We start from the raw sequence: 21,813 nt of genomic DNA on the forward strand, positions 1-21,813 counted from the left end.
CAATTGCATTTGCGTCACTCCCAGCCGGTACGAAGAACTCGACGAGGCTGTACTTTCACAGAGTCTGTAGAAATTCGAGCTCTCTCCCTACACCCCTCCGTTGCTGCAGCCACCACCCCATATCGCGCCTGTTCCATGACTGCGACCCTGCACGCGAGCATCGCATGAGAGAATGTGGCAGCTCCAGCTCCAGCCACTCTTACAGCCGATAGCCACCGCTGCGCGCACAGCACGACCCATGGGTGAAGTCACCTGAAGAGAGCCCAAGCCGAGCCACGCTACCCCCCTCCTTCATAAACAACGAAGCGGTCCCCCTTTACAATGGGCGAGGAACCGCCGCAGGCACATGATGAATGCCAACAGAAAGAGAAAGAGCCTACACCTCCCTTGCCCCCCGCGCCACAGCCTGAAAAGGATTCAGGCATTGTGCCCTCCGTCAAGAGCCCGGATCCAGACAGCGCCGATGCCGTCGATCCAGACAGTGTCGACGTTTTCCAGATGACGCCGATCCAAGCCCTCAAGCTGCTGTGTAACTTCGTTGAGACGCTGGTTCGAATGACGGGCGATGTACCTCCCACTCCTCCCGTCCGCAGTGGTGGGCAGTCGCCTGCGCCTGGCATGTCTGGCCTCCGCTACGCTGTAGACCCCGAGCAGGCGAAGGAGAACGCGGGATTTGGCCCTAGCCCTCCGGCTCAGGTCGACGGCGTAGCTTTTGTCAAGGCACACATCGGATCGCCCGAAGCGCACCCACAAGAGCCCACGTCCGTCATTGGCGCAGACGCCCAACCGGTACACGTCCAGCACGGCATCATTGCGAGGAAATTCTGGTCTAAGCGGCCACCGGGGATTCCGCTCATGGAATATCTGATGCGCATGCACAAGTACTGCGCCATGTCGACCGCGGTCTACCTCGCTACAGCATACTACATCGCACGGCTGGCGGTGCACGACCGCCTTCTACCTGTCACGCCGCGCAATGTGCACCGCCTCGTCTTGGCAGGCCTGCGCGTGTCGATGAAGGCGCTGGAGGACATGTGCTGGCCACACAGCCGCTTTGCCAAAGTCGGCGGTGTCACCGAGTCCGAGCTGGGTCGGCTGGAGGTCACCTTCCTCTTCCTCATGGCATTTGAGCTCAAGGTGGACGAGGCGACGCTGGCCCGCGAGGCCGAAAGTCTTGCGCGCGGTGCACGCGGCGCGTCCGACTTGGTGCTCCTGGACGGGCCCAGCGCCATGGAGCTGACACTGCCAACGGAGCGGCGTCAATCCAAGGGCGGGGAAAAGAGAAAGGCCAGTAGCGTGCTTCCCAGCCGGCCGGCTATACAGGTCAACAATGGAGCGATGGGCAGTGCGGCGATCGAGGTCATGGGTCAGTCCTAGCTCGTCCCCGGCCGGGTCGTTGGGTGACACCGCAGGGAGTACGGAAATGGAAAATCACGCCACGGGCGTTTTTGGGGATCGTCGAAATCACACTTGAGCATTTTTGCTGCGTCGCTTTGATATACAACATGCTGCTGCTGCTATACTCTGGATGGCAAGCAGGCAATGAAATCGCCATTCTCTTTCTATCAATACCACTTTTTCGTGATTCTCCCTCCTCGATGTGCCTCATGCGCAGGCCTATCAAGTAGTAGGGATAGCCTATAGTGGTGGCTTGCATCCTCGCGGCTCTCATTAGAGTTGGAGAAAGTTGTAGACACTGCTATAACTTACTGCGTAAGACGGTCGGCCAATAGGGCGCATGATTGGGCGGCTGACACACTTCAGGGGCCAAGACGTAGGTCTCTACAAGGTATGGATGTACCTCTACCAAACGCTACGAGTACCAAGACTGCGTACGCGAGCGCGCAGTGGCGGGGCGCTGTTATAAAGCAATCGCGAACCTCCAAAGTGCTGACCTCCTGTATCTCTGTATCTCTGTCAACACTCTGTAGCCCAATCCCACCGCCCCTGCTCACCATGCACTGGCTGACGCTCGCCCTGCTGGCCCTGCCGGTCGCCTATCTCGTGCAGAAATCTCTGCAGCTGTACCGCAACTACCTGCTCGTACGGAAAACGGGCTTCCAGTACCTCATCTGTCCCGTCGACACCGTCTCGCCTGTATGGATCATCGTGGGGCCCATCTTCCTGAAGCAGCTGGAGCGCCACCTGCCGGATTGGCTGTGGCAGCCCATCCGCTTCACCATCTACGGCTGGGAGTTCCGCAGCGGATACGAACCGCACGAGAAGTACGGGCCCGTCTTCATGATGGCCACCGCGGGCCACCCGGAACTCTTCGTGGCTGACCCGGACGTCGCGCACGACATTCTCAAGCGGCCCAACGACTTCATCATGTCCGATGCGGGCCAGCTGATCTTGGGCAAGTTCGGCGACAATCTCTTGCTGGCTCAGGGAAAGACGTGGGAGCGCATGCGGCGGTTCATTGCGCCGCTCATTAATGAGCGCATTTCTGCTACGGTGTTTCAGGAGACCAAGGCGCAGGCGGAGCAGATGATTCGGCATCTCGAGAGCGTCAAGGGCGCTACTAACGATGCCGCCGAGGGGCTTAAGCAGATCGCCGTCAATGTCTTGGGCGCGGCGGGATACGGCAAGCCGCGTGCCTGGAGTACCGGCGACGATGAAGAAAAGCCATCGCCGGGGTTTCACGTCACGTATGTGCAGGCGGTGCGCTACCTGATGGATAATCTCATCGAGATGGCTTTCGTGCCCACGCGCATCCTCCTGTTGCCGTTCATGCCCCATCGCCTCAACCAGACGGCGCATTCGATCAAGGAGCTGACGGCGCTGACGCGGCAGTTGCTAGACGAGGAGCGAAACGCGCCGAATAGTGCTGGGGCCAGGGCTAACATCGTGAAGCTCTTGGTTCAGGAGCAAAACGCCACTGAAAAGGGAACCATTACACTCCAGGATGACGAGATCGTTGGCAACATGTTCATCTTCTCCGCCGCCGGCACCGACACGACCGCGAATACCATGGCGTACGCCATCTTCCTCCTCGCCGGCTACCCTGAATGGCAAGACTGGATCATCGAAGAGATCGACGAGGTGCTCGCCGGCAAGACCGATGAGCTAGAGTACACCGACATCCACCCCAAGCTGATCCGCACTCTGGCTCTTATGGTAAGCAGCATATTCTCTATACCCTTTCCACTGCTGTTGTTCTCCAACCACTGACCCCCGCCGTGCTTCCCATGCAGTACGAAACCCTTCGCCTCTTCGCCCCCCTAACGCACATCGCGCGCACCACCACCTCCCCCAAGACCATCACCACCTCCGCCGGCCACACGCATACCATCCCCGCCCACTGCAACATCTACCTCAACTCCTACGCCCTCCAATGTGACCCCGCCGTCTGGTCCGACTCCGCCCCACCCCAGACCTTCCACCCACCGCGCTTCGTGGCCTTCGACCCCACCACCCACAAACCCTCCATCAAACCCCTCCGCAAGGGGAGTTTCTTGGCCTGGAGCGCTGGCCCAAGGATCTGTCCCGGGCAGAAGATGAGTCAGGTCGAGTTCGTGACGACGTTCATGATGCTTTTCCGCAGGTATAGAGTTGAGGTGGCGTTGGAGGAGGGCGAGGATGTGGAGAGTGGGTTGGCGAGGGTGAGGGGGGCGATGAAGGATAGTTTCCCGAGGTTGACGATGCAGATGAATCGGCCGGAGGATGTTACGCTGAGGTTTGTGGCGCGATGAGGATGCTGGGGGAAAGGGGGCGGGGAAGCGGTGTCTAGAAGAGAGATCGAAGGGGGGCGAGATGGTTGGGGAGCTTTGTGAAGATGGACGTGGGTGTGTTGGGCGGTGCATCGTGGGATATGAGTGCCGGCCGCAGTCGATCGCTGCGTGCTTCAAGCGAGGCGGGGAACGACGGCATTAGCTCAGGCTATCTGAGAGGCAGGGAAACTTGCACTTGAATCGCGCCCGACTCCCAGTCTCGGTTCCTAGTGCCGTTGAACTCATCTACCGAAGCCACGGCCTGGATGGATGCTTGGATAAAGCCAAGTATCAGTATCCAGCCGCAGAACACAAGGAGGTTCACCACCCACACTGTCTCTGCAATCGGACCAGACCACGAGCTTTTGCACCGAACCAGAGGGTTTCTCGCTTGGCGAGGTTCATTGTTTCTATCCGCAACAATGATATCTCGGTGCAGGCCATCTTCCCAGTCAAGGCACATCACAGGTTTCGATGGATGCATGCCGTGTGTCTCACAACGAACAAAGCATAGTAGAGACATCGCTGCCTCGGCGCCAGTGACAAGTGCAGCATTATGTGCTGCGGCGCAGAGATATAACAAGGCAGAGTCTACGAATATACTGACCGTTCTTGCTCACATCGCACCATCAGTAGAAAGTTCTCGCTGACACCGACGAAAACAACTTGGTTTTGCTGTCTGGACAGTACAGTAGCTCTTGACATCAACGCAAACACAGCCAAATTTTCTCCCAATTCTTCCCAGAACTCAGATCCCATCCCACGGTTGAGGCCAGCGGCAGACGATGAAGCAACCCATTCACATCTGCGGTGGCAGTCCCTTGGGACACCAGCCCTTCTTCATCGCCAACCACCATCACTACCTGGGGTATCTCTTCGGCAACAGGACCGACCATGCCACCCGCGCCGACCGACGCATGCCGACCCAGACCATTCCACCGTACCCCGGCCCACAACACGACCCGGTCTGCGCCGCCGACAATGCCTTCTCCTTGCCGCAAATCGCCGGGTCCATCAATGCCGCTTTCCCTCGAGACGAACCGAACGCGTCGATTCCCGGGCTGCCAATCGAACAACACGATAGCACCACAATCTCGACGATTCCCAACCTCAAGCGCGAGGCAAGGAGTGAGACCGCCACCAACGACAACGATGAGAACGACCGCGATACCGCGCCTCTAAAGCTGCTTCCGCTCTATCGCAAAGCACAACGCTTCGTCACGTCGGCTGATGGAGCCGGCGAATGCGCTGCAGACGCTCTTCACGTTCCTTACAGCGGCGTGGAACTGGATTACATGGGCCTGTGATCGCGTCAACCGGCTGCGTAGGTGGTGGGCGGTTCTGTGTCATGCTCGACGGATGCGAGATGAGGTGAGGCCTGAGTTCGTGTGTGGAGATGGAGACGAAGGTCGAGGGCGTGCTAGGGCTGGAAGGCCAGGGAGGAAGGAGAGAAAGGGCAGAGGGAGAAGTGCGAGGCGGGAGAAGCGATGGGCCGCTCGGAAGGGAGGAAGGGGACCGGGATCAAGGAACAGCGCGAGGCAATGGCGAGGAGGAACAGGCGGCGCTGCTGCTGCTGCTGCTACCGTTGCTGCAGGAGCTGTCTCGGCGGCTGTCGTTGTCGTTGTTAGTTGATTAGGAGAAGCTGTGTCTCGGCCCGCGGCGGGAGATTTTGGATGGAGACTGTGAAGCAGTCACGAGAGATGAATCTGGACGAAGCAGGAGGCTCGGGTTGGTCAGGTGGATTGTGTAGTTTCCAGTGAGACCAGTATTCTGAAAAAGGTGATCTACCTCCACCGAGAAGCGTCGTGTATTCCTCCAGTAACTTCAATCACCATTACACACGAGCTGCTCGCATATTAGCGAGAAGATGTCTGGCCCGATACGACATGCCGGGTTCTGCGCCAGCGGTTTCCCACAGAGCATGTACGTCTAGCTCGCCCGCTGCTTCGAATTGGAGAGCCATTTCTTCGCCCTCTTTGTTTCCCTCCACCAGACCAAACAACGAGCATGGCACAGCGATCAACGAGAAAAGCGGAAGCGTGAAACCCGTCCCCAATGCGATGATGATAGGCGCGAGGACGCTGAGTGACACGTGTACCATCGTTGACACAAAACTTGAGTTGACCTGATAATCGATTGCAACCTCGACCCAGCGCGCGAATCGGAACCTCGCCGTAGGCATGGCTGGCGTTCGGAATGTGTTGGCCACTCTGCGGCGGAATGCCCACGATCTTAGCGTTAGTACAGCGGTGCTCTGGAGCAGCAGTAATATTGCATACGCAAGCAGATAGGGATAGCATCTCGAAGGGCTCTGCCTGAACTTTGCATCGTCGGCCGGAACTAGTCCCACAAGAAACATTATAGTGAAAAATAACAAGGTAAACCCTGTGATAGACCGACCAAGCGGAGGGATGGTGTCGTGAGCCTTAAAGAAAGGACCCAGTTGCTGGACAGTTATTGAGTTCAAGCCCGGTAATGAGTGAGACGCATCGTCACCAAGGTAGAGAGGGCCGACCGATTTCGCACTGGAACCTGCTTCTCGTGCACGTCCAAGGCTCGGCTGATCTGTAATGTACGTGTTAGTGGTGGTACGTCGCAAAATATGCCCTTGGGACCACAGCTACCGTAGAGCATGCTGATCGTATCGGGTCCGGTATAGGCAGCATCAATCGTCGACAACCGCGATGATTTGCCGTCGTCTATTTTACGCGCCATCAATGAGCAATAAAAGATTGTTTGTATGTTTTTGCCATCCTCTTCCTGAAGAGCGAGTGCTGCCCCTTTGATAGAGCTCGACGTTGAGTTGAATAGCATGCTTTCACCTGCGAAGATGAAGCATATGCCGATAGTCCCAGCTTCAATTGGTTGCAGGTCCTCTAGGTCGCCGTCATCCCAGAGAGCTTCGACAACGCTGGGCCGGTCTGGGGACCTGGCGTTACGAAGCAGGAACTGACGTGGTAGTTTGCTTACGCCACGTGCGATAAAGACCGTGCAGCCAGGCTCTTTGTCTCTGCGGTGCAGGTGGAGACATCCTCCGCGAACATAGAAAGCAGGTCCCCTGCTGAGAAGCGGACCACTCATGGCACGTGGTACCCATCTGTTTAAATGCAACTCTGGCACGGACCGGGAATGCTCACCAGCTGCGAGTGTACCCTCGGTGAGGCTGTGAAGTTGAAGAGAGTCGCAGCCTATGCTGGGCTTGACATCGAATAGATAAGCGATAGGTATTCGTTGCAGACTGCCAGACAGTGTCAGAAGCCCTATACCCGAGGATGTTAGCCAACACGACGATCAGATCTTTGGAATAAGTCGTATGTCGGTGGATTAGACCATTCCACGCAATGAGTAGCATCTCGTGCTCCCAGTTGTCGCGTTTACCTAAAGCTTGAACAAAGATTTTGTGCCGCGACCAATCGAGTAGTAAGATGTCTTCGTAATTGAGGCAGCCAGCGGACTGGCTCTTGAACTCTGGCTCGAATGTCGACAGAGAAAGCCTGCGGGTCTCGGTACATGGTGGCAAGAATAGGGCTTCGGCAAGGCGATGCAGCAGGCTGGCAATGAGAACGCTGAGTTCATACTCTGGAGTTTCGGGCCGGTCAACTTCGAGGATCCCGTCACTCAAGGCAAAGACGACACGTCTGGATAGACTGCCCTCTTGAAGTGTCCAAGCGCGCGTGGTCCATCCACAATGACTTGCGTATGCCATCAAGGTTGGAACATGCATGTGCTTGGAGAGAGTGAGCATTTCAGCGTCAAGAACTAGAGTCAGTGATGCATATGCGTATGTAATATTCATGCTGTCAATTGCCGTCGTCCTGGCTTGAGTAAAAGCCTCCTTTGCATGTGTAGCGTCGTCCGCCGCAGCAACAGGGATGCAGAGACTGTCGATCCAGAACCAACGCTTCTTTAGTGCCAGGAGCCCGTCGAACGCGGCGTAGCGAGACACTCGGAGACGAGTAGGCACTTTATCCATTATGTGCTGAAGTTCAACGAGCCGGCACTCAGGCAGTGCGTTACTGGTGCTGTTGCCCAAGTCCGTCGGCCCAAACATGGGAGATGGTAGTATATGGGGTAAACCTGTGGTACATAAGCCTGGGTCTCAAGAGCTACACGGTCATCGGAGTCCAGTCGCCACCAGCATCTACAAGACAATCACTCACCAGTCCCACTACTCTAGTTTCAGCATTGTATGCCCAGCTCGGCTAGCACGTATCGAGATCAGCGGAATGCCGCCTTCGCGGATTATAGATGATACTTCGTCCGTCGAAACACCGACCATATCGCAACTACAGTCCGTTGTGGCATGTAATATTGGAGGTGACGAAAAGGCTCCACTAGAGTATGTCCACGCGGTGCATAGCACTTCAGTACAACTATCATGCTTGATGATGCTGCGTGTTCTTCGAGGGGTCATGGCAAAGGTGTAGAGCGCATCAACGCTATACAGATGCGTCAGGGTGTGGCAGTCGCGTTTACACCAACCCTTTGCCTGTAAATGTCGCATCAAAAGTCGTATCGAAGGGGAGACGTCCGTGGCGTTGAGATCAAAAGTTCTTGCTCTGCCCAGCGAGGCTAACAAAACTTCAATCGAGAGCACTATCAAATCAATGACAGGGCTATCAAATTTCGAGATCGAAGGCTCGAGGGATCGAAGAATCTGGTCTGCCTTGAACAAAATATCGGAAAGCGTCATGATATGCGTCCGCCTTTTCTGACGACTTCGTATACTTAGGCCCATCACGGCCCGTACACTCGTAAGTTCAACATCTTGTAGCGAAGTGGGCAAATCTGGGTCGGTTGCAGGCAGCCGAGTTTCGTCTGGAATCTGTGGTGACAGGGCGCCTGAGGTGCAGATCTGGTCGTCCGTGTATTCTGCATCGTGATGTGGCAGTGGTGTTGTCGACAGAGGTCCTCTTTCCAATGTCTTTGAGTTCTGATGCAATAATTTGTTTGAGGCACCGTGGTCGTTCCGCTTTGAGCTCTTCAGCGCGTTTCCAATGATTGAATCATTCAGCCCAAGTTGAGCGAGCCCAGCTGCGAACCATCTCGCGCAAAAACACAGATCTGCTCTAATAAAAAAGTGCCGCCTAAAGCGCGTGTGTGCTGACAGGCAAAGTAAATGAACTATCGGCTCTCAGCCGTTGAAGAACCGATAAGTGGGTCCTCGAGACCCAAGGAATGACACACAGCTCGATCTCCCGGATCAGCCCGACCGTTCTCTAGCGTATGACGGAGTATCTGCATGCCCAATGGCGGTCGAGATTGGATCGCAAGGCAAGGCAAGGCAAGGCAACCACGCTAAGCCGAGAACGGCAAATATCAAATATCGCCCAATAACGGCAAAAGCAGAGGCGGAAAGGAAGGGGTGCCTCGCGCCAACCAGCACCAGCACCAGCACCAGTACCAGCAGTCTGGCCCGAAGGATAGATAAGACAAAATGACTGCCTTTTGAAGGGATAAGGTTGACGGACGGCCGCGCCTTTCGAGCAGCTCATTCGGTCTTTCCTCTTCTTCAATCACAACCCGGTACCCTACGGATCTCCGACCTTCCCCCAGAATTTCCCGTTCTCAGCTATCCGGCATCCGGATACACCAGGCCATGAGTTGACTGACACTGGGAGAAAGACTCTGTGAGAAAACATAATTCCGCGAATGAGAACATAGTTATCGAGATTGAGGGAACACAAAATGGAACCAGTGGCAGGCGCCACGGCTAGGACTCAAAGAGTATATGATCAATCAGGCACAGAAGCGGCTATCTTCCTGCTATGATCCCCGACTGCGCGAGCCTCGTCAACTCAGTGTTCAGTGTGCGTACGTGTGGCTCTTGTCTATTGCTGCTCGCGTCTTTCTCTCAGCTCTCAGAACCCCAAAAATTCTACGGGCGCAGAAAACGTGGTACCGACGCGCTTGCATCTAAACATCAATCAACCCAGCGAATATTGAAACCGAGAAACGCAAGTGCTGGCTGGCTGGCTGGCTGTCTCACAAAGTCCGTCTGTCCCCTTTCACTCGCTCAGAACCATACGGATCATGGCCAAGAATCCTTCACGCATTTTCAACACTTCGCTGACCTCGGGCTTCACGGGCTCGCCCGCGCGTGCCCTTAAGCGATCCTGCGCCTTCTTTCTGCGCCGCCGCTCAGCCTGGATGGGGTCCAAGTCGTCGTCGGCTTCCTCGTCACTGCTCTCTTCGTCCGCCTCCTCATCCGAGATGCGCATGTCTGCGAGATCCGACTGCCGTTTGTTAGTACAAAGTGGAGGTCCATTGGGTTCAAGACATACCTCGTTTAGCCCAAAATCGCTGCTTCTGAATGCTGAGCCAGGCATGCCGGAATCCGGCGTGATACCTTCCGCTGCCATCTTCTGCCGTGTCTTGTCGCTGTGCCACTTCTTGCGATCCTCTTGCCACCTGATCAGCGTATTGATCTCGGTAATACACTTTTCCTTCTCCACTGTGCCCATGTCCAGGGCACCCTGGAAAATGGCATTCATGTCCAGTTTTCCGCCTTTGGGTCCGGTGCGGAGGAAGTCGAGAATTCCCTCGATCCAGCCCATGAGCGCGCCAAACAAGCCGTTGTCGTGTAAATGTACTTCGTGGATGAACTTATAGAAGTTGTGTTCGTGGCGAGCGCAGACATCGATGAACATCTGAACGGTCTGGTTGGGGTCGGCTGACACGTCTTGACGTTGGGCCGATTCGATGACCTTGATAGCGTCATCGGCGAAGACTGCAAAGTCGGTAATGCTGCTGTAGATGTTGGCGGATTTATAGACACGCACAAGCGGTTCGTAGAAGATGGTGAACAGATCCCGGAAGAGACGAAGCGTAGTGGGCTCTTCAATCATACTGGCCATCATGGCCTTGTCGCGTTGGCGTGTCATCAGTTTCACCAACTGCTTCAGTCTAGAGAATAGCTCCGCGCCTTCTTTGAGTTCCTGGTCTGTGTTCTCAATGGCGCTGTTCCAGGCGACGTAAGCGTTGAAGATGGTGCCGATTTGCTTAGCATTCAATTCAGGAGTCAGAGCTTCTGATCGAAGGATTGCGACAATGATGTCGACTTGGTCTGCCTCAGCATCCGACCTGATGGCTGCCTTGACGTCTTCATCACTGTCAACGAACTGCTTCAGCTTCCCCACAAGGACTGGGTCCTCAACTTTGGCTGACAGATCATCAATCGACTTTTGTAATTGTCGAATACCATCGTGAATAGCTTGCGAGAAGATTCGCTGTAGCAGGGATCTTGTCCCGAACGGTTGCGCTAGGAACAGATCCAGAACACCAGCCATAACAGCAGCGGGATTCGCTATCCGTATGACATTCTTCAGCATGCCGTAAGGTATCAGCGAATGTATCCTCTTGAACTGGGCGAAAAGCTCGGGTGAATTGTCCTCTGCAAGAAATAGGTGGTACAAAGTGGCTGCGACTTCTATCCGGAGCCACTCTGCAAACTTCTGGTATTCCGGACTGAGCTCCTGAATGGTGTTCTTCACTTTGATTTCGGCGAAGAGCTTAGTCAGTCCATTTCTCTCAACAATGTCGCGACGAAACTTCTCCATGTAGATATCGAGTTCAGCAGCTCGTTTGCGTGCGATTTCATAGAACTGCTTTTGCTCCTCAATGCGGCGTGCATCCATCTCTTTGCGTCGCTCCATGTCCTCCGCCTCTTCTTCGTTCAGCTTGATCGGATTGGCGGTCAGGAATTCTTCCATTGCGTGTGACTCGGCAATCTGCTCATTCTGAAGGACTGTGCGAAGAAAGGCACGTAGAGATACGCGTTGATCCTCACGATGCAACCGCACAGGATTTGGGCTATCGCTCCGTTCATCGATGCTCGGTCTTGGCGAGTTTCGACCTGAACCGCGACCGGGAGAACTGCTGAGCGACCCAGCCTTCAGTCGGCGGGCGGCACTCGGCATGAGGTTACGTGCCGACGAGTGGTCTTCGGTTGTCTCCTTACCGGTGTCCATGGTGGATACGGAGGAGACAGATGAGGCATCATCGTCATTCGACCCACCCAGACCGATGGCTGACATCGTTGAGGACTTGTTCTTGCGAGGCAAGGGTTGTAGCACCTTGCCAGGCATCTCGGTACGCAACCTCTTGTGCAGCCTTTGAAAGTCGCCATACCTGCGGCCAATGTAGAATTCGGGTCGATCTGGTCTTTTGACGCGAACGAGAAACTCTGCATGTTGATGATATCGGATCGTGCGCTTCACAGAAGTAGTCCTAACACCAGCCACATTTACATCCCAGTTGTGAATGAAATTGCCTTCCGGTATGTTGACGACAAGGCCCTGCTCATTAGCCGACCTGTCCACGACCTCCATCTCTGCGAAACGGATGCGTTCTTCATATCCAGAGGCGGTTGGAATTCCCGACACCATCATCAACTCGACAAGCTTCTCGCATTTCTTTGCGAGTTTCCGTCTCTTGGTCTCCTCGAGTCTGTCCTCGGAGGATGAGATGTATTTGCTCGCAAAGGACTCAAGGAAGACCTGCAGTTTATCCTGCCAGAATTCACGCTCTTTTGCTTGGTCGAGGAAGGGGAAATTCCGGACATGGTTAACGAAGATGTATCGGAGAATTGGGAGCTCTGAATCAACAGGAGCTACCTCCCCCAGCGGCGATCTGAAAGGTGCGCCAAAGCGCTGTAGGGCGGTGGGACTGTTGAGCTCGTTGATTTCATCATGGACCTCGCGGGAGATGAGTTCGCGTTTGAGGTAGTGCTCTTGCTTGCCGGTGAGTAGATGGCCGTCCGGTGGAATGGACTTTTGAGAAGGTGCCCGCTCTACCATTGTAGCAGGTACTTTGATGGTGCCATTCGCAGAGGGACTCCCGTTGGATACGGTGCGGCCAGTGGTTGCAGCCATTTCTACGAAACTGTGGTATAGTTGGAGGGGTCGCGGCGTTGATGCGGGCGTGTTATTGGGATGCGGGGAGACAGTACATCACCGGTATTCAAACGAAGGACACAACTGTCAACAGGAAGGAAGAAAATGCGATCTAGAGGACCCAACTGGTCTTGTGAGCAAACTGCTCATGGGGCGCAGACGGAGTGACCAAATATTCTATGTCCGGTAACCTGCCTGGCTGCAGGCTCAGGCGATGTCATGGGTTTTCGCAGGATGCTGGCCCGCCGCGAAACTCTTTCCGAAGTTCGACTGGCGTCACACTCGCCGGGAGCTTGGCTGGGGTTAAGGCTATCGAATCAGACAGGCGCGGGCGAGGCGTGTGGGCGCCCCAAGCGACAGCTGCCATGGTGGCACCGCTGCGACGAGTCCATTACGCGTGCCCAGCCTGCCCATAGCCTGCCACGCCCGCAGCAGCTGACGACGACTTTAGGCCTTTCTTCGCGAAGACAATGCCTGTTCCTCTTCTCAATGTTTAACCATAGTCATTTTTGGAGGTAAAATAATCTAACAGCGGAAATGAATGCCAGCATTACACTGCGGTGGCGAGGCTCAAACATCTTAGGCTCCAAGTTGGTGTCCTTCCGCTCATGGCAGACAGCCCATGTCGCGGTTGTCGCGATTCTAGCCAAGTCAAGAATGCAGTAGGGGTAGATCACTGCCTTGCGTCGTCTTGTGAACCATTGACTAAAATCTCACGGCATGCCTCGATGGGAATGAAATCGAGTTAAAAGCCGTTCTATAGCTCCTTGCAGACTCAGATGTCAACATGTCAAGGCTACTGTGATAACAAACATCGCACACAGTACAGTCGTCGACGACGCTCGCACCGAGTCCGATGCGCCCTCTGGTCCCAGACTGTCCGGACCCAAGCTGCCAGAGTTTGGTGAGCCTGGGTCCAGGATGCCACCGTTGTTGTTCCCGTTTCCTCCATTCAATAAATCGTCGTCGCCGCTCCCACCGCCAGTCCCACCGTTCAGCAGGTCGTTGCCGCCCCCGCCATTGTTCCCGCCATCACCACTGTTGCCATTACCATTTCCATTTCCATTCTGGCCATTATTACCAAAGGTACCTCCAAGGAGCGGTGGGGTTGGCGGTGCATTAATCGCCTGGTTACGCTCGGGAACGGATATGAGTGGATTGTTTCGAAGATCACAGCGTGGCCGGACCTGACTGCCAGCAAGATCCGTGTTTCTGGGAATGGAATTAGTTACCCGGATTGGTAGGTCGACAATCGTGTAAAAAGCGTCGCCGTTAACTCGAAATGCCTCATGGAAGGATATCTGTCCGCCCTGTCAATATGTGCGCGACAGCTATACCGGTCACCTACATTGTAAGGTCCCCTTGCTGTTCCACCAAGGCAGTCTTCTAGTGGAGCACCCGAATTGCAGTTGCCGTTGTCTGCGCCGCCGTTACCAATTAGACAGTCGGGCCAGACCCAATTGACGTGCTTGACAGTACTGCTGCTTTCCTGGAGCATGATCTGCTGGCATCCTGCATTTTCAAAGTCGTCATTGGTGGTGGAATTGCAAAGGAATTCTGGCGTGTCCAGAGTATCTCTGCTCCAACCATCAAAAGTACCGTTGGAGATGGTAAGGTTCAACCCCGTTACCGTGCTGGTCAGAAACATGGTAAGACTGGCAATACCATTGTCGAAGTTGTCCGCATACGGTGGCAGATCCAGCCGACCATTGCCAGAAACATCTATCGACACATGTAGCGTGTCTCGGTCCGTCAGCATGGTTCCTTGAGCAGCGACAGTAGACTGCTTACCACCGCCCAATGGAGTATCTGGCTGAGGCGAATTAATGATAGCTAACCTGCAGCCGATTCAGTCATCAGCCAATCTGGTTCCAAAACTGACGGTCGACAATGTTTGCGAGGTATTGAACCGTTCCGATGCAGAACGGCTTCGGCACCATCGTCCGCAGTTGGACTCACCCGGGAGTAAATATCTGCCCATTGACCTCCTGAAGATCCTGCGCTGCAGAAGTCACACCAAGGCTTGCAATTAGTAGCGCACTGCGCACGAATACGAAAAACAGCATTATAGTAAATAGAAAACAACTGGGGGCACAATCAAGAGAGCGAGTGGGAGGTGTCCGCAATATCAGTCGTCTGGCGAAGGAAGCATGAAAAAATCGCAACAGACAAGCCGGCAAACCCTGTCCCGTGATCCGTGAAGCTGAGATTTCAGTGCTTGACTGCAAGTAGTCGCCATCAGTAGCTGCTGATTGTTACCGGTCTAATGGCACCCGGGGTGGTGAAACGTATCCTCTGACCCTGGTCGAGTCATCCTGGGTTGCACGCTTCGAGACTGCTGTTACTCAGGGAGGGCTCGTGCGGCATCTAGCCATGGCCGGTAGATCGGTCTGCACTCTGGCATGCCGCCATCCACAAATCACCCATTCGCATGAGGCAGGAAAGTTCATGCTGAGCACTGACCTGGATGACCCTTCGAGCAGGTTTGGTCAAAGCAAGCTCCAACCCCGGCACAGTGTCTTGGCCAGTGTCCGGGTGAACCTCGGGCCTAAATCCAGTCCCCGCTCTCCGCTCAGAAAAAAAGTTGAGGCGTGATGGTCAAGTCGTCTCATCGTACCTTTTCGCGTTTTGGTCAGCAACGGTGCAAGTGCAGTAACGAAAAGCGCCTTTTGTTCCGAAAGACCTTTGTGAACGTCAACGATTCGCGTCACAGAACGCTGCGCATAGATATATCCCAACACCCAACATGGTCCGCAAACTCAAGCACCACGAGTCGCGCCTCCTTCGCAAAGTCGATCTCCTCACCTACAAATCCGATTCTTCAAACCACCGTGAAGCTGCCGTACGTCGGCGCTATCATTTGACACATCCTTTGGATTATCAAAAATACAATGTGCTCTGCGGGAAACTACGTCAGCTGGCGCACCTACTCTCCAACCTCGAGCCCGATGATCCGTATCGACGGCAGATGGAGACGGTGATGCTTGAGAAACTCTTTCAAATTGGCATCTTGAAGCAGTCTCGTGAGCAAGGTGCTGCATTATCAGCAATCGAAAATGATATTACGGTGTCCGCCATTTGTCGGAGGCGCCTGGGTGTACTTCTGGTTCGCTCAGGCATGGTCGAGAACATCACAACCGCCCATAAATTTATTGAGCAAGGCCATGTCAGAGTCGGCACCGATGTCGTTACAGACCCCGCGTACCTGATTTCTCGAGGTCAAGAAGACTTCATCACCTGGACGGAAGGCAGCAAGATACAGCGACAAGTGGCCAGCTACAGAGACAAACTAGATGACTTCGACCTGCTGTGATTATACTGGGCTCTTCGCAGTATTTTGAGCACCAAAGTTCATCTATGGCGCTAACGAAATAAGACAATCGACTCGGAATAAAACTCCAACAGCGCACGGCTAAGGGCCATTACGAGTGCAGACGGCCCAGCTTTGAGTTCAAGTCTCCGTCAGGCCTTGAACAGATGAAGACATCACAAGCAACAACGAGAACAGTGTTGCGACCACTACAATCGGCCATTGACTGATGGCCAGTTCTTGTACCAGCTCGCAGGTTCCGACTCTCAGGAGACACGCGGATATTCTATACACCTCATCCGGCCGAAATTATTTGGGCCAAACGAGATCGGTGTTCAATGGTCAACCCTGACAACCATTGTCGTCGAGGATTACCGATGTCACACAATAACCTGCATTTCCACATCAGGCTCCATATCTGGCAGATCGCCTACCGACACAAGCTTCCTTGGCTATCATGCTTGACAGTTCAATGCCGCTTGGCAGGGCCATTGCAGGGGAGTAAGACGGGCTTGATGCATGTTCCGGGGTAGTATACAGGGTCACTCCACCGGCCTGGCCTAGCCTCTCGGCCTTGTATGTTGAACCACAAGTTTCCATGATGTTGTCCGTTGTCAGCAGAGGAAAGGCGTTGTTCATGCATGTAAATGAAATCCACGGGGGCTCCCACCCAGCTTGACGTATGGATTTTCTGGAATGTGCTCCGTTCTCGACCTGAGCTGGAACGCTGCCGGCAGAGGCCAATCTAAACTCCCAGATTCGGCTGCCGATTGTGTTCCAGGCTTCTGGACTCATAGAATGCGCTCACGGCGTTAGTCCACCACTTTGTATGAACAGTGCATATGCCGAGGTGACTGCCGATATCAGCGTTTCCAAGGCAGGGGCTTTTAACGAAGCGAGCACCTAGCTTGCCACCACTCACCCTATTCGCTCCACGCTTTGTTCTGACTTGCCGACTTGCGTAAATGTTGTTGGAGCTGCTCGTGGGCTTTCTCCGCACGTGGCTCCCTGAGGACTAAACCCAATCAACGCATTCACCACCTCGAAGATCTGGGGCCCCGGCTCGTGGTCTTGAGACGGCATGATGCAAGCATTTGTGCATTATCCGATCGCGATTGCGCGTCAAGTACATATGCGCTTCCCATCTCTTCCTTGCCGTTCAAACGACTCCGATCCACCCATCTCGACTGCGAAGCATCACGACCATTATCTTCCATCATGGAGATGAACTACACGAGCCGGGTAAGCTTGATCACCAGCATATTTTATCCCAGCTGACAAGCTTGTAGGAGCTCCGGGCCATTGAGGATGAGCTCCATGTTGAATTGCTTCCGGGCACAGAGGTTATGGCTGATGTTGGAACCGTTCACTTTGTCAAGTCTGGCGACAGAACTCACAAGGTCCTTGTTCCTCAGCCTAGCGCGGATAAGCACGATCCATTGAATTGGTCGTTGAAGTGGAAGCTCATCACCATCATCTCAGCGTCGCTGGTCACATTTTCCCAGGTACTTGGCAACCCTCCTCCGAGCCCTTTACACTATTGCCACGCCCTCACAACCTTTTTCTCCTAGGCTTCTGCAGTGCTAATAGATAAAAGGGCTTTGGTCCGTTGGCCCTCGCTCCTATGTTCGAAGACTACATCAAAGAATTCGATTGCACACTGGCCCAGGCCGTACAATTCACTGGTGTGCCTATCCTCATCCTCGGCTTCAGCAATTTTATTTGGGTCCCGATTAGCACTTCCTTCGGACGTCGTCCTGTGTATCTCGCTTCACAACTCATCTGCTTGGCTTCGTGCATATGGAGAGCACGGGCAACGACCTACAACAGCTTCATGGGTGCTTGCGCATTGAATGGCGTAGGTGCCGGGCCTGCTGAGACAATACAGCCCGCGGTTATTGCCGATATCTTCTTCTTGCACGATCGTGGCAAATGGAACACCCTATATTGGGTTGTTTATATGGGATCGTTGATGGTCGGACCTATCATCTCGGGTCCCATGGCATTGACTGTCGGATGGAGAAATTTCTGGTGGCTTAATGTGGCTTTGCTAGGCTTCTCATTTCTTCTCGTTGCCTTCGGCTTCCCGGAGACCAAGTGGCACCGCAACCATCCTGGCGAGAAGTTTGATTCACCTATCGATACCTCGCCACCCAATGAGAAAATTGATCCTGCCACGGAGCAGTCCCCTGAAAAGCCTTCAACGTCGACCCACGAAGCGATCGGCCAACAGCCTGTCACTGTAGAGTCTGCTGAGCACACGGACCCTTGGCTCGGACGGGGAGGACCGAAAAAGTTACAATGGGCGTTATTCCAACCTAACGCACACCCCTTCAAGTCGATCTTACTTGACGTCTGGATCCCTTGGAAGATGATGGCTTTTCCGATCGTACAGTTCGCCTCGTTCGTCGTTTCATGGAGCTGCTCATCGTTCCTCACAATCAATCTCACACAAACACAGGCATTTGCGCCTCGTGGATTCACCAGCCTTCAGATCGGTTTCATGAACTTCGCCATTCTGATTGGAGCCATGATCGGCCTCTTCACTGCTGGACCACTCAGCGATTGGGTAGCTGCTCGCTTGACGAAACGAAATAACGGTATTCGAGAACCTGAGATGCGTCTGCCAGCCATGATTCCCTACGTCATCATCATGTATCTGGGTAACATTATCACCTCCGTTGGATTCCAGAAGAAGTGGCCGTGGGAGGCAACCGTGATCATCGGCTGGACTTGTGCTGGAATCCAAGTTGCGGCTCTACCGTCCATGGTAAGTCTCCCTCTTGACGGATGGCTTATTACAGGTAGCCTTTTCTGAGGCAGAAGGAGGCCCATGATCCATGGACATGTGGCTCCTGACTAACCTGTGCCCAATACCCCATAAAGTCAACATTGGTAACAACTCTCAGGCAAGTACCTACGCAGTCGACAGCTACAAACCCGTCGCCGGCAGTCTATTCGTTTCAATCACGGTCAACAAGTACGCTTTCTCGCCCCCACCCCGGCCTTGGCCCGTCTCATGCTTGTGATTGAGATAGAGATACTGACCACTTCTACCAGAAACGTTTGGGGCTACGGCTTTTCGAAGTTCATCACTCCATGGGCCGAGGAGGCCGGCTTCATCCCTCCTATTATGACCAATGCGTCGTTAATTCTGCTCTGGTGCCTCTTCGGCATCCTGTTCTACTTCAAGGGCAAGACCTTCCGAAAGTGGTCGAAGAACAGCAGTGTGCATCGCATGTGAAGAGCCCACCGAGTTGTACCTCACTGGGATGTTGGGATCTCTCGAGCGTTTCCTGTTCCAAATCGATTCAGGAGCGATCCGTTCCAAGGCGTTGCGAGTCGAGTATGGGTATCAGCAAAGGCTAATTGTTCATCAACTTATCAGAATTGACAAATGAAAGCTGCTTGTCCGGCTCATCGATCTCGCTACCGCATGATTCTTCCATTTCTTGGCCTTTAAGGCAACAACCAAAAATCAGCCACAGGCTGCTTCTAAACGAATACGAGGTGTTCAAGGCAATGCTGAACTGGCACCACCCTTGTTCACCGCTATCAGCCACGTTCGCGCCCGGATTCCTAACCGTGTTTAGGACTAAACACATGCAGCACAATGACCAAGTATATAGATTGCACTCATCTGCCCTTCTGCCCTTCCATGCCCTCCTTACGACAAGCTCCTCCACGCATCCGAGCCCCCCACTATAATCAGCAATCCAAACGCCACCCATCCCACCACCTGTCACCATGCCAAAGCCCACCACAGGCAGCACGACTTCGATACCCCCTCCCAAACCCAACGAAGCCCTCCTCCCCCTGCCCCCCACTCGCCAACTCCACTACGCTACCACGGGCCCACCCACCTCCCGCACCGCCATCCTCTTCTTCTCCGGCTACCTCTCCATCGGCACCGCCGACCACCTCCCCGCCCCGCTCGCGACCCTGTCCCCCACACCCGCACACTGGATCGCGCCCACCCTCCCAGGAAACGGCGAGTCCAGCCCCACGGCGCGCGGCCTGCCGTACCACACCTCCCTCGTGCGCGACATGTGCGCGCTGCTGCAGCACCTCTACCCCGCCGGCCCGGAGGCGGCCCTGGACGCGCTGTACGTCGCCGGGGGCAGCTATGGGAGCGTGGCGGCGCAGACGGTGTATGGCGCTAGCCGGGAGGCGTTCCCCTGGGGCGCGAAAGTTAGGGGGTTGCTGCTGTTGGCGCCGTTCTCGCCGTTCAGGTTGCATGACGGGTATGCGAGGGAGATGACGTGGGCGAATTGGGTGGGGGTGGGGCCGTTGAGTGTGTGGGTGCCGGGGAGGGTGGTGCCGAGGTTGGCGAGCTGGGCTGTGTGGTGGATGGTGAGGGATGTAGCTAGTGCGGAGGGGTTTATGAAAGGGTTTGTATTGGGGAGGATGGGAGGGGAGGAGAGGAGGGAGTGTGATGCGTGGTTGGGGAGGAGGGGGTTGACGGAGGAGATGTGGATTAGGGGGATGGCGGAGGGGGCGGTCAGGTGTGTGAGGGGGAGGCAGGGAGGGTGCCGCGGGTTTTTGGAGGGGCCGGATGTGTTGCATTCGGATTGGGGGTTTGATCCCAGAGAGATGGAGGGTAGGGCGCCGGTGCTGGTGGTGGGGGCTGATGAGGATGATTTGGGGCTGGGGATGTGTCGGTGGTTGCGGGATAGTTACCCGGAGGCAAGGCTGAAGGTGATCCAGGGTGGACATGTGGCCGCTATCTGGAAGATGGACGAGATCTGGGAAGAGATGCTGGAAATGGCATCGAGAAATCATGGGCCTGAGGTAGCATGATGGTGGTGCAGCCGAGGAGGCTGTCGGTTTCATGCCGTCGTGAAGGTCAGGATAATGTTAACGCTCACGACGGGACATCTCGAAGACGATTCACTTCCTTCATTCGGTACAAAATCTCGTTTGTGTATGTATATCTTTGGACAGCTCAAGCTATGTGGTAAGCATAGTTCAGTCTTTTGTGTCTCGCTTGCGTATAGAACCCCATCCATCATAGTACCACTGCTGAAACCCCCGTAGTCGATCCAAGAGACCAATATACAGCCAACGGCCGTTCTCCACCCTGTCTACATACTCACATACACAACTATCTCCCTCTAGTTCCTTGCCTGCTTTCTGCGTTCCCCACTTCCGCTTCCTGGTTCAAGAGTGACAATGATACACCCATCCACCACCCGCATAGCCATAAACCACGAGCTGTCCATTACAAGAGCCTTTCCTGCTGCAGGTTGGGCGCTTGCCTTTGATTGGAAGCAGCAGCAGCAGCTGCTGCAGCAGGGCTGCCGGCTGGCCAGTTACAGCCCGGCGTACCGGGGTGTCCTTGATATGGTACAGAACTCGGGTCCACCAGCTGTGTCTGCGGCTGCTGTTGGAAAGCAGCCTGTGGTTGCTGAGGATGGCCGGCCTTCGAGGCTTGGTTTTGAGCCAGTGCGTAGGCGCCTTGGAGGTAGTACTGTGGAGTACCGGGGTAGACAATGGGCATGCTGTTGATTGCGGCGCGGATGGAGAAGGGATTGTAAGGAGATATATGGCGTGGACTAGTCTTGGGTGCAAGTAGTCTTGTATATTGGTTCGGCGTTAGAGATAGGGAAAACGGGAGACATATACCTAGCAAACGTTGCAGGAAACGTATTTATAGAGACCACAAAAGCGTTGCTGATGTTGTGCCACAAGACATCGCGTGATGGAGATGATGTGGGCATCGTGACTACGCTCTGCGGTCGTGGTGGTAAGAGGCGAAGATGGAGTGCCGGATGGGCGAGATGTCGTCGACGATAGAGTATTTCCTACCAGTTATCATTTGCTTCACCCTTGGTAAATGGACCACAGGTCCTAGACCAGCAAGAGCTCCGGTTTAATTATCAGCTATATCATCTCCCAA

General features: G+C 54.6%; 8 protein-coding genes across 8 annotated transcripts; 5 read left to right on the plus strand and 3 right to left on the minus strand.

Annotated features, from left to right (window-relative positions):
* Window positions 1-321: 321 nt before the first annotated feature.
* Window positions 322-1,377, plus strand: HMPREF1541_10602 (uncharacterized protein; the record flags this gene model as incomplete). The annotated part of the gene is made up of 1 exon (XM_008715272.1): window positions 322-1,377. The coding sequence occupies one exon, from the start codon at window positions 322-324 to the stop codon at window positions 1,375-1,377; it is 1,056 nt and encodes a 351-aa protein (XP_008713494.1).
* A 579-nt stretch (window positions 1,378-1,956) lies between these two features.
* On the plus strand, window positions 1,957-3,692 carry HMPREF1541_10603 (uncharacterized protein; the record flags this gene model as incomplete). Its single annotated transcript, XM_008715273.1, has 2 exons — window positions 1,957-3,117; window positions 3,195-3,692. The coding sequence occupies 2 exons, from the start codon at window positions 1,957-1,959 to the stop codon at window positions 3,690-3,692; spliced, it is 1,659 nt and encodes a 552-aa protein (XP_008713495.1).
* Window positions 3,693-6,843: 3,151 nt separating this feature from the next.
* Window positions 6,844-7,683, minus strand: HMPREF1541_10604 (uncharacterized protein; the record flags this gene model as incomplete). The annotated part of the gene is made up of 1 exon (XM_008715274.1): window positions 6,844-7,683. One exon carries the CDS (start codon window positions 7,681-7,683, stop codon window positions 6,844-6,846), a length of 840 nt encoding a protein of 279 aa, XP_008713496.1.
* Window positions 7,684-9,718: 2,035 nt separating this feature from the next.
* On the minus strand, window positions 9,719-12,583 carry HMPREF1541_10605 (uncharacterized protein; the record flags this gene model as incomplete). Its single annotated transcript, XM_008715275.1, has 2 exons — window positions 9,719-9,946; window positions 9,995-12,583. 2 exons carry the CDS (start codon window positions 12,581-12,583, stop codon window positions 9,719-9,721), a joined length of 2,817 nt encoding a protein of 938 aa, XP_008713497.1.
* An 803-nt stretch (window positions 12,584-13,386) lies between these two features.
* Window positions 13,387-14,363, minus strand: HMPREF1541_10606 (uncharacterized protein; the record flags this gene model as incomplete). Its single annotated transcript, XM_008715276.1, has 2 exons — window positions 13,387-13,905; window positions 13,953-14,363. The coding sequence occupies 2 exons, from the start codon at window positions 14,361-14,363 to the stop codon at window positions 13,387-13,389; spliced, it is 930 nt and encodes a 309-aa protein (XP_008713498.1).
* A 987-nt stretch (window positions 14,364-15,350) lies between these two features.
* On the plus strand, window positions 15,351-15,917 carry HMPREF1541_10607 (uncharacterized protein; the record flags this gene model as incomplete). Its single annotated transcript, XM_008715277.1, has 1 exon — window positions 15,351-15,917. The coding sequence occupies one exon, from the start codon at window positions 15,351-15,353 to the stop codon at window positions 15,915-15,917; it is 567 nt and encodes a 188-aa protein (XP_008713499.1).
* A 1,215-nt stretch (window positions 15,918-17,132) lies between these two features.
* HMPREF1541_10608 (uncharacterized protein) lies at window positions 17,133-19,158 on the plus strand (the record flags this gene model as incomplete). Its single annotated transcript, XM_008715278.1, has 5 exons — window positions 17,133-17,156; window positions 17,204-17,419; window positions 17,512-18,684; window positions 18,824-18,894; window positions 18,975-19,158. The coding sequence occupies 5 exons, from the start codon at window positions 17,133-17,135 to the stop codon at window positions 19,156-19,158; spliced, it is 1,668 nt and encodes a 555-aa protein (XP_008713500.1).
* Window positions 19,159-19,661: 503 nt separating this feature from the next.
* Window positions 19,662-20,714, plus strand: HMPREF1541_10609 (uncharacterized protein; the record flags this gene model as incomplete). The annotated part of the gene is made up of 1 exon (XM_008715279.1): window positions 19,662-20,714. One exon carries the CDS (start codon window positions 19,662-19,664, stop codon window positions 20,712-20,714), a length of 1,053 nt encoding a protein of 350 aa, XP_008713501.1.
* Window positions 20,715-21,813: the final 1,099 nt, after the last annotated feature.

Source organism: Cyphellophora europaea (assembly GCF_000365145.1).
Source record: "Cyphellophora europaea CBS 101466 unplaced genomic scaffold supercont1.13, whole genome shotgun sequence".
NCBI classification, from domain to species: domain Eukaryota; kingdom Fungi; phylum Ascomycota; class Eurotiomycetes; order Chaetothyriales; family Cyphellophoraceae; genus Cyphellophora; species Cyphellophora europaea.